Below are 12412 nucleotides of genomic sequence, written 5' to 3' on the forward strand. Positions count from 1 at the left end.
TATTAATGTTATATAAACAAAAAAAGTTAAGTTACTTCATTTACCATCCAAGCCTCATTTTGACGACTTTCTTTAAAAAGACGTCATGTCTCTTCATCAATATGTTTGTACTTTAAACATGGATTTTCGTCTTTAAGGTCGCCAAAAACGTATCTCGAAGTCAGTCTTGACTTAAAGGTACAAAATTTGAGTCCGATATTGGATATAATCTTTGATCGAAGCGGTTCCACATCAGGAATTTCAAAGTTTGCCTGCAAAATAACATCAACAAATTAAAATTAATCAATGAATATTAAAAAGCATTATATCAAAATGTAAAGCTTACCAGAACATCCTCCCAGATCATGTTTCGGTCGACCTCTGACACCTCATCCCATGAATTAATCAGAATGGAGAGCCTCTCACGAGAAACAATTCCAAGATAGCTCATAAACTCATCTGCTTTAGGACCAAAAGCCACTCCAGTGTTGACGTCAATGTCAACACGTGTCTTCTCACCAGCAGCACGTCTCAATGCGAGACTCTTCAATCTAGTAGGTCCTCTGCTGCCTCGTCCGGATCGAGGTCTGAGTGGGGTCTGATCATCATCCATGTCTTTGTTAAAAAAATTAGGTAACAAACATTAGTTAATCTGCATCGAATTAAAATCTTATAAAAATAATACATAAAATTCTAAATCTAAAATGCTTATTTACAAGTTGCATGGAGGTTGAAAGTTCATATGTAAATTCCTTCACTGTGGTCTTTATGGGTTGCATGTACATCATCAAGTACATCGTCGTCTTTATTAATTATCATTGGTGTGAATGAACGGGGGTCACCATTTTCAATATCATCTATGGCCTCCCCTTATTTTTTGCCGTGTAAAACGACATACCAATGTTCTGACGTAGGATCTTTCACGTAGAAAACTTGAGATGCTTGTTGAACCATTATAAATAGCTCATCTCGATACCCTATCTTTCGAAAGTCCACTAGTGTGAATCCTGAATCATCAATTTTAACCCCACTTTTATTGTCAACCCATTTACACTTGAAAACTGGAACGAAAAACTTAGTGTAGTCAACCTCCCATATCTCTTCTATAAACCCATAGTATGCCATTGATCCAAGTACTGGATTTGTATCTTTCGAAGTCGAAAACTGCATTGACTCGACTTCAAGAGTAACACCAGAATTTTGAACTGTACTCTTTTCATCCATGGACTTCGTGTAAAATATACAATTATTCACTTCGTACTTTGTACATGAGATGACATCAAACTTCAATCCAGCAGCCAACCAGGTCAAGGTCTCTGATGTCGTTGAATCCTTGAACACCTCATCTTTAAACCAAGGCATGAAAGTTCTATTATGTTCCATCAAGACCCATTTCTCTGCTTGTCTTGGGTTATTTGCCTTCACAATGGCTTTATGAGCTTCTATGTAAGGTATAACTTCATCTGTGTTATTCAATATGTACAAATGTGCTTGCAAGACTTCTGATCGAGATTTGCTTACAATATTCACACCACGTAAACATTTACTTGTAGAACGCCTGTGGTGCCATGAATTAGTTGGAACACCTATTGGATTTGCTTTTGTCATGTACTCTGAACAAAATTCAATACTTTCTTCAGCTATGTACCTTTCCATCATTGAAGCCTCTGGACGATAATGATTTTTCACATAACCTTTCAAAATTTTCATATACCGCTCAACAGGATACATCCATCTTAAGTACACTGGTCCACACAATCTAACCTCTCTTACCAGATGCACCACTGGATGAACCATGATGTCAAAAAAAGACGGAGGAAAAAACATCTCTAATTCACACAAGATAACAACAATTTCATTTTGAAGTTCATCTAGTTTTGAGGTATCAATGACTTTACAACAGATGGAAGAGAAGAATGAACACAAACGGGTAATGGTATGTCTAACATTTTTTGGTAAGATCCCACGGATAGCTACCGGCTCCCACGGATAGCTATCGGCAACAACTGTTGCATCAAGATGTGACAATCATGAGACTTCAACCCAATTAACTTCAAATCTTGCATTGACACTAGGCTGTTCACATTTGAGGAATGTCCTTGTGGCACTTTCACACCCTTTAGACAATGAGAAAAACTAATTTTTTTCATCTTTTGACATTGTGTAACAGGCTGGGGACAAATATGTACGCTTACCCATTTCTATGGGTGCCAACTCGCCGCGTATGTTCATCTCAATCAAATCTAAACGAGCATTTAGACCATCCTTCGTCTTCCCGTTAATGTTAAGAAGTGTACCAATTAAGCTATCACACACATTCTTCTCAACATACATTACATCTATACAATGTCTGACTTCTAACCTCGACCAGTACAGAAGATCAAAGAAGATTGATTTCTGCTTCCAAATATTTGTCACAGATGACTTTTTCTTTTACTTACCGAAGGGGTGGTCTATGTTATTTACCTTTTCGTAAACCTCAACACCGGTTAATGGAGTTGGTGGACCACTACCCTCTTGGTGTCCATTAAAGGCTTTTTTCAACCTCCGGTAAGGATGATGACTTCTAAGAAACCTCCGATGCCAAAGATATACTGTTTTCCTTCCATTTTTCAATTGTTGAGAAGCAGTGTCTTCTTCGCATATTGGACATGCTTTATGACCCTTAACACTATAACTTGATAAGTTACCATATGTCGGAAAGTCATTGATGGTGCAAAATATCATGGCATGAAGCTTGAAAGTTTCATTAGCAAATCCGTCAAATACTTCAACATTGTGGTCCCACATTAACTTCAAATCTTCAATTAAAGGACTTAGATATACATCAATATCATTCCCTGGCTGTTTCGGACTGGATATCATCATAGAAAACATCATGTATTTTCGCTTCATGCACAATCCAGGAGGTAAGTTGTAAATAACTAGTAAAACAGGCCATGAACTGTGATTTGTACTCATATTACCAAACGGATTCATTCCGTCTGTAGCTAAACCAAGTCGGATATTTCTTGATTCTTTACCAAACTCTGGAAACTCATCATCAAATTTCTTCCACTAAATAGAATCAGCTGGATGTCGGTACATGCCATCACATTTCCTCTCATCTACATGCCATCTAAGATTCTTAGCATCATTTGGGTTTGCAAACAAACGCTTCATCCTTGGAATGATGGGAATATCTTCAATAGTATCATCATCTTTTTGTTTCAACTTATAACGTGATAACCCACACCTCGGACAACTTTTCAACAATTCAAAATTTTTCCGGTATAATATACAATCATTAGGACATGCATGTATCTTTTTATACTCCATACCCATTGGACAAAGAATCTTTTTGGCCTCATAATTACGATTAGGTAGAGTATTTCCCTCTGGAAGCATATCCTTCAACAACTGAAGCAATTTCGTGAAGCTTTTATCAGTCCATCCATTTATTGCCTTCAAATTCATCAATCTTAACACCGTGTGAAGTTAGTTGATCCAGGATACAATGGAGTCTCTGCATCGCTTGACATACTTTCATATCCATGCGCTTTTGCAGAAGACTCAGCTCCTACATCACGAATCATGTCTTCCAATCGATCATCATCTACATCATCGTGTACTACTTCATCCATGGTGGACCCCACGTATTCTTCAGTTATGGAAACAGGTGGTAAATTTAATAATTCAACATGTCATGTCCAAGTTGTATAAGATAGAAGAAACCCATCACATAGCAGGTGCTCCCTCATTATATTAACATCCAGTATCATTCCATTCAAACAATTAACGCACGGACACCTGATCTTTGCTCCATCATGACCACTATTAATCGCGTTACGTTGTGCAAATTGTATAAATTCTTCTACTCCTCTTTCGTACTCCTCACTTATACGAACAAAATTCATCCAATTTCTATCCATATTATATATTCTGGAATAATTAGAATTTTTATATCAGTGTTCTATTTCACGCGTTTGTCGAGGGTCGAACATCTTTGGACTCAATACCAGAACGTATTATTGCTAAATATAACATATAAAGTAACAACTAACTACTAAATAATATAAATTTTAATATAAATTACATAATACATAAAAAAACATACAAATTCAAATTATAAATTATAATAATATAAATTTTGAAAATACAAATTATAATACATAAAAAACATACAAATTCGAAATATAATAAATACTAAATAATATAAAATTTAAAATACACAATAAATTATAATACATAAAGCAAAATCCAAAAAATGCAAAAAAAAATTAAAAAATGTAAAAACCAACCTTGTGGGTACGTTGTTGGTGAAGAGTGGAAGGGGAGAAAGAGGAAACACGACAATGGCGGCGAGAGCGGCGGCGGATGCAGTGGCGGAGCGGCGAGCCAATGGAATAATATACCTTCAAATGCAGAGCGAAACCCATTAAAAACGAAAGCACAATGGAAAGCGAAAGCCATTAATGGAGTTCAATGCAGTTGTGAGGGGCAATGGAAACGAATAACGTACCTTCGAAAATGCAGAAGTTCGCAAACGAGAGAAAACGAAGAAGAGATGAGCGCAAACGGAGAATGAACTACGAAACTGTTGAGCGCGTAAAATTCTTAGGGTAAAAAAATTTACAAATGCGGCTAAACGTAAAAACCGCATTTGTAAATCAAGCTTTTTGATTTATAAATGCGGCTATTTGAATAACCGCATTTGTAAATCAAACGCTTTGATTTACAAATGCGGCTATTAAATCAAACGCTTGAAGATCTGGAAATATGGAGTTTAAGGTTTCATATATTTTTTTGGGGAAGGCAACCACTATGTAGATAATTTGGCTTGTTTAAGTCTTAAGAATAAGTGAGAATATTAATGGTATAATGCTTTGCCTTCTTCTATTGCTCTAGATTTCTTTCATAATAGGTTTCAACTCCCTATATTTTGCATAACTTAGGGTTTTGCTGGGAGTGCTTTTTATTACTTTTACATGGGTTTAATGTTGTCCCCTTATGTTTTTCTACCTTTTTTTCTCTTTTATGATATGTCTCATGTGATGACATATTGTTGATTTATGGGGTGTTAGCCTAATTGAAATGTCATATTTCATAGTGATGCCTAATATGAGTTTTTACTAAAACAAAAAAAATGCAATTAAAATGGACGAAACATTTATACAAGAATGGATTGCGACACAATTAAATGTGTCAAATCCAATATAAATTAATGAATTCAAACTTAAAAATTCCAACTTAAGAATTCTAACTAAAATATTATGAAACTATACTTATAATTTAACCTATATATTAAATTAATGATAAAATTTAATCAAAAAATAAAAATAAATAAATAACAGTAAAAAATGAACTAACCTAGTGGCGGGGGCGTGGCACAGGCAACTCTCGTGGGGGGAGCAGAGGAAGCTTAGCTGGTGGCGGCCTAGAGGTGCGAAGTTAGCTGTAGAGGAACGAAATAAACTTTTCCACTAAAGATGCAATGGAGAAATGAAGTTGTAGAAGGTTTGGAAACAATGGAGAAAGGGAGCAAAGGGAAGCAATGGAGCAAGGGTAGTGCAAATGAACGCACAAAGGAGAATATTGCAGAGAAAAAGAGAGAGCTCGAAAGAGATGAACGCACAAGTGAGGTGTGAAAGGGTTTTGAGTTTCTAGAAAGCAATATAGGTGATGGTTCTTAGTAAATAATCGTCGTTTATCTCAAAGGCCAACATTAGACTACATTTGCCCAAAAACTATAGTCTATTGCAACATTTTAGGCAATGGTTCTCCTTAATGATCATCGTCTATGCTTTCTTTCTATATATAGACGACAATTTTACTTCTAATCGGTGTCTATATGTTCACAATAATTTCAAAAATGTCACTCTGTTTAAATAGATAACTCATATTCATTGACCGTTGTCCATGGAATGTCGTCATACAATAATTTTTGTACTAGTGATCATTTTGCTTACTTGTCTCTACGTAATAAGAAATTTAAGATTTTATGGTTAATATAAAATGATATTGCGATTAATGTAAAACAATAAGTGACTTTTCTTGCTCTAATTGAAAACATGTTGGATAATGAGACTATCATGCTCCCTAGTGGCTTCGATGTCATCCAATATACCGATCAACAAACGGTCTCTTGTTGTCAAACATATTTTAAATAAAAGCAATAAAAGTCATTTGTTGTTTTACACTAATTGTAATATTGTTTTATATTAACCACAAAACCTCATATTCTTTTAACATATGGAGACAAGTAATTAAGATAATGAGATAAGATAAGAGTCACATAATCCAATTAACGAAAAAATTTAATGACAAAAACTCAATTGAAAAATATAATATTTTTGAGTATTTAATTGATTTTTTATTAAGAACTCAATTAAAAATATTCAAATTTGTAAGAGACACAATACTTAATTAAAATAAAAAATAATATTTAAAATTACTAGAAATATGTAGATTTATCAAAAGTTAGAATAAATTTATTTTTCACCAAATTAGTGTGTTACTATATAAACCATAACATGTAACATAATTTTAAAAGTGGCAATCAAATGGTAATTAGAATATGCAATTTGTAACAATTAGTGTTAGGAGAATGCGATTTTCCGTGATTAAATATTATTTTAATACGATGAGAATGATTATATAAAGACAGAAGGAAGTCCTATGTTTTAGCAGAAGGCATAGGAGAAGTGAGGAAGAGTGTTGATTATGCTCTAAACAGGATTCTATTAGCGGAGAACAAAGCGTTTGTTTCTCACTATTCTTAGGAGAAACAATTTAGAATTGATTAATTTTGTCCATTTGGAGGCAACTGTCTGAAACTACGAAACAGTGTAACAAATTTTAGAAGGAATGGTTCCTACACTTTCCCATTAATCTCATATTGCTGCGCTTTAGGTTAGTATATCACCAATAATTGGTGTTACCCAACCCCACCCTCTTTGGCCCACCATGCCATTCATTAATCATAATAATCACATTAATTAAGATAAGAGAACTAGGATTATATATATAATCAAAACCTACCTTCATGTGACATCACTGTGCTCTCATCTCAGACTCCACATTTCTTCATTCAATGTCAATCAATGTGCCAACGCGTGCAATGAGGCACAGCTATAGGGATTTAACTACTTTAAAAGAAAACTTTGCTTTTAATGAATTTTTTAACTATATCATAAAACTGTTAAATGGAGGCTTTTGTGTTTGTCTTAAGGTAGAGATTAACAAAACTTGAATACCAATTATTGTATCTAGCGTCATTAGTTGGATACGATATGGTATTTAAAAGAGGCAAAAAAATTAATCAACAATTATATATGTATTTTATTTTGGTTTTTAATACTTTAAAATACGCTCCCTTTATGGTGCTTTGCAATCAAGCATGTTGTTCTCATAAAGCGTCACCTGTTTGGGGTTTGTGAGGACTGTGGAGAATGCTTCCATTCTGGCTTTTGCGGTTGTGTTTCGTTGTTCAAAAGTCAAACAGTTTTAAGAGCAAGATAAATAAAGGGTCTCTCAAGCCTTCTATTCCAATCCAAACACACCCTCTATGTTGTTATTTTATCACATACCAATATAATAATAATTATCAACAAAGCATGTTCCGAGCAAAGAAGGGGTCCACACGTTTTCATTATTTTATAATTTTCCTATTTTAATCCGAATAATTCCAATCACTAATCAGTAATGTAAAATGAAACTCAATATTGAATAATAAAAAAAGTGCGTTTAGCGGAATTTATTCCGTATGGAGTGGTGGGGTTTGATTATTGTCTCGCGAAATTAGGAGGCCATGTGGCAGAATCAGCCACAGCCAAACATTTTAACTCTAACACCTCACTACCCTTTTACGATTTTGACACGCTTAATTAAATTAAAGATTAAATGATAAATTAACATTAACTATAATCATCTTTTTAAAAAATGATTTTCCAGCTCAGCTCCACATTCATTTCTGATAATGTGAACACGTGTCAAGTGGGTGTGGATTTTAACGAACTTGGATATATAAAAATAATGCAAATAGTTTATGAACAGTAGTGTTTAAAAAAATTGTAACATGTAAGATTATGAATTAATAAATCTTGGAGGTAGTCATTAGTCAGTTAATCTGGTTAGTTTTAGCATAAACAAATTAGCAACACGCATTCAACGAGGAGGAGGTGGTGGTGTTGGATTGGAACAGTGATTCTAACCAAAAAACAACCTAGTTTTCATTTTTTTTCAATGTCGGCGCCGGAATGTTTCACTTTTTCACCCTTGGATCTCGTTATTGAGACGCGTTATTTTTTTTTTTCTTTGCCCATTTATATTGATTTAGGAAGGCAGCTACGGCTCACCAAAGCCAAATTAGGAAAGCACTAATCATGCTGACCTTTAAAGATGATTTTAATTAGCCTTAATCATCTTGTTAATTTCCTCTAAAAGTGAGGCTTTGATGAGAGTTAATATCTCTTTATTTTTTTTATTTTATTTTTGCTCAGTGTTAATATCTCTTTATTAACATTAATGGTATATGCTTAGTAGAGTAGAGGGTCTACTAAAATGGGTATTTGTGAGCATGTTTTTTGTTCCATGCCCTCCATATATTGACCATTTTATTATTATCTCACAAATTCGGCTTAGAAGTTTCAAGGAAGTTGCAGAGATGGTGTCAATATTCAGCCCATTTGTTTAGTGGCTAGTCCATCCTATTCGTATATACACGACAAGTGGTGAAATTAAATATTTATTTATGATAATGACTTCTATACATTGTTTTCATCCAAACCAACAAAATCAGCTATCGGTGCTTAACATTATTAAAACATGTATTTGATTTAATTTTTAGAGTAAGACAGATTCATTAATTCTTCCCTCCAATTTATATCTTAATTTAAAGCCTAGCTACTTGTAACTTCTGATGTCAAAAGGGCAAATATTTAAAAATCGAATTACAAAATATTCCAATATTTACCTTCTTTTGACACATGTACATACTATAATCTTCCTAATGTTATTTTCAGTTCATGTTTATAAAAATATACATAGAAAGAGGGATGCAGATGTTGATTCTTAATTTTATTTTACTGGTGATAAGATAACAGTTGTAAAGATGGTTTTTTTAATAAAGAAAAAAAAAAGGCCCCACATTATACAAATCAACACAAAATTACTGATAACAGAAATCAACACAAAATTTTAGAGGGTAGGCTATGTACACATTGCCTGGTAAGAGTGGAACATTTTGGAAAGCTCTTGGAAAATTCACCATCCTTTATTACTGCTTCATTTTTTGACTTATTGGTGTGAAACTGTGAAAGCCTTTGGATTCTTCCCATCAGGCACTGCGTGGGAATTAATTGTTGCCATGATTCCAATATAATTATAAATATATTTCATACTAATTAGTATAATAAATTAAAGCTAGGCAATCATATTAGCATTAGATATGATTTATTTGATTGGTATTAAATTTTCAATGAGGTTAGGAAGTGATGCAAATGTGTATAGTAATATTATATGAAGCAGATGAGCCAAGCTAGCCACCAACTGAAACAACCACTTCCCACCTAAAGCTGCTGGTATTTGTAGAAAAAATGAAAATTTAAGTAGCAGTAGCAGAAGTAGCAACATCTGTTTTCAATAGCACACATAGTGGGAAGCAAAGGGGAGATGAAGGAGAAGACTTGTTTTTTATTTTCAACTTTCTCTCCCACAGTTCCACAGATTTGAACAGAGACGGGGTAATGGATGATGCAAACAGGTAATGAAAATCTGCAAAAGTTAGGTTGAAGCTAGCGGATAAAGTTGTTTTTATTTCATTATTTTTAATAATATGAAAAAGTGGGGGAGCCTATAGGAACTGGGGCCCACAAGCTTTGAAAGCACCTTTTTTACCATTTCTTTTTCTCACTCACATTCGTTTTCAAAGGGGTAGATATAGCGAAGAAACCACCCGGATAGGATATACGTCATGTATATACCAATAAAATACACGTATTTTGAAAACAAAAACCATAGGGGAAAAAAACAAAGAAAAAACAAAACACCAATTGTAGGCTTCCTCAGCAAGTGCCTTGCACACCACGGATCTTCCAGCGTGTGAGGTGTATATGCACACGCTCCTCTATTTAAACACACCATCTTCCCTTCGTTACACTTTCTTAATAGCTCTCTTCCATTTATGCTTCTTAGAATTCATTCTTCCTCCCTCTTTTCTCTCCTTCTCTTCTAAAACACATATATAGCTTTCTTCTTTTCTTTCTTCTTTTGCTAGCTTCAAAATACAAAAGGCTTTTCTGGTATATATATACACACACATATATATATATATAGTACCTTTATATTTGATTTTATGGAAGAGCCTATTGTGTTGAACAAAGGCGAGGAGCCTCTAGATTTGCCTCCAGGTTTCAGGTTTCACCCTACAGATGAGGAGATAATCACTCATTATCTCACCGAGAAGGTGAAGAATAGTAGTTTCAGTGCAATTGCAATTGGAGAGGCTGATTTGAATAAGTGCGAACCTTGGGATTTACCGAGTAAGTTAATTGTTTTGTGACTTTGGCTTCTGTTTTAATTTGGTTGTTGTGAAGTTTGATGAAATATTGACTGGCTTGAGTTTATGTTTTACAGAGAAAGCCAAGATAGGGGAGAAAGAGTGGTACTTCTTCTGCCAAAAGGATAGGAAGTATCCAACTGGCATGAGAACCAATAGAGCAACAGAATCTGGGTACTGGAAGGCCACTGGAAAAGATAAGGAGATTTACAAAGGGAAAGGCAACCTTGTTGGGATGAAGAAGACCCTTGTGTTCTATAGAGGGAGAGCTCCAAAGGGTGAGAAGACCAATTGGGTCATGCATGAATTCAGATTGGAGGGCAAATTTGCAAGTTACAATCTTCCTAAGGCAGCAAAGGTATGAAAAGTGAACCTTTTCCTTTTAGAAAAGTGTCTTTTCTGTGTTAGTTTGGGAGTTTCTTTCATGTGTTTCCTTTTTCATATAGCTTTAGTTTTGTCTCAACAAAGCTAACAGTTTTCTGTTTATTTTTTCTTTCCTTTTCTTTTTTCCTTTTGGGTGATACTATCATTGCAGGACGAATGGGTTGTCTCAAGGGTTTTTCACAAGAACACAGATGTCAAAAAGTCCTCAATTCCTGGCCTTCTGAGGATAAACTCCATTGGGGATGATCTACTTGACTATTCTTCACTTCCACCTCTCATGGATCCTCCTTATGGCAACACCAACACCACTAACCCACTTTCATCAACTAAATCACAATCAGAGGGTTATTATCTTCCCAGTTTCTCCATCAACAACCACCACCAGCTTCTCATCAAGCCAGAAGACCACCACAGAAGCTATGAGATTCCCACAATCAGTTACACCTCCAACCAAGCCAATCTCAACAACAACGTTAACCCAATTGGAAACAACACACTCTCACAACCCTCAAACATGTTCTCTGATTACTATGTGCACCAAAACAGGATCAGAAGTTCCATCATGCCAAGTATTGAAGGCTCGGGTTTCGGTAACAACAACAACATTACCAACCACGATCAAGCTATCCTTAGAGCATTTGCAGCCAAGAACAACGAGCACTTGGGAGGAATACTGGAGAAACAGTGCAAGATGGAGCAATTCTCTTCTAACCACTCACAAGAAACGGGCTTAAGCAACGACAGAAACACTGAAACATCCTCGGTGGTTTCGAAGCAGGACAACATGGGAAGAAATCGCGCATTGTACGAGGATCTTGAAGGTCCTTCTTCAGTTGCACCTCTCTCAGATTTGGAATGCCTGCAGTGGGATGACTACTGAAGAGGAAAAGAGAATTACATAAAGCAAGTTTGCAGATCCATGGGTTTTTCATTTTGGGATCATCAGCATCATGCATAGTAATTAATCATCACATACCTTTTTCTTCTTTCTTTTTTTTATTTTGGTTTCAAACAGTCCTCTACATACTGATTTTATCATCATAAACGTGATCATACACAGTACTAGACATGATATATAGGAAAGTTCTTGGGTACACATACACTGTATAGATTTATGATATCCAGGTCTTTTCTATGTTAGTTTTTGTATTCATAGGTTTTATCGAGGGTAAGGACTTGATGAATCGTGTACATCTATATTCTTTTGTTATATTAGTGGCTTTGTTTTTCTCATTCTCCTCTTTCCATTTTTTAGCTGCTTCATATATTCCAACTTCAACTCGTCGCTTTTTCACAAACAAATCACAACCCTCTTTGTATTTCTTCCCATTTCTTCTTCTAGATTATATCCAACTCTAGATTATTTAGCACTCCTTATAAATTACCCTTTGATTTCTTCTCCTGCATAATATATTTTTATACGCTGTCGAATATGTATTTGTGAACTGTGACACCCCACCAACAGTGAGGAGCATTAATTCCTAAGAAAATTGTGCATTTTCTTTTCTCCTT

General features: G+C 34.8%; 1 protein-coding gene across 1 annotated transcript; it reads left to right on the forward strand.

Moving 5' to 3' along the window:
• Positions 1 to 9413: 9413 nt before the first annotated feature.
• On the forward strand, positions 9414 to 12133 carry LOC137813754 (NAC domain-containing protein 87). Its single transcript, XM_068616169.2, has 3 exons — positions 9414 to 10499; positions 10594 to 10874; positions 11052 to 12133. The coding sequence occupies exons 1-3, from the start codon at positions 10313 to 10315 to the stop codon at positions 11778 to 11780; spliced, it is 1197 nt and encodes a 398-aa protein (XP_068472270.1). The 5' UTR covers positions 9414 to 10312; the 3' UTR covers positions 11781 to 12133.
• Positions 12134 to 12412: the final 279 nt, after the last annotated feature.

This window comes from Phaseolus vulgaris, chromosome 1, assembly GCF_051622355.1.
Source record: "Phaseolus vulgaris cultivar YP4 chromosome 1, ASM5162235v1, whole genome shotgun sequence".
Classification (NCBI taxonomy): Eukaryota; Viridiplantae; Streptophyta; class Magnoliopsida; order Fabales; family Fabaceae; genus Phaseolus; species Phaseolus vulgaris.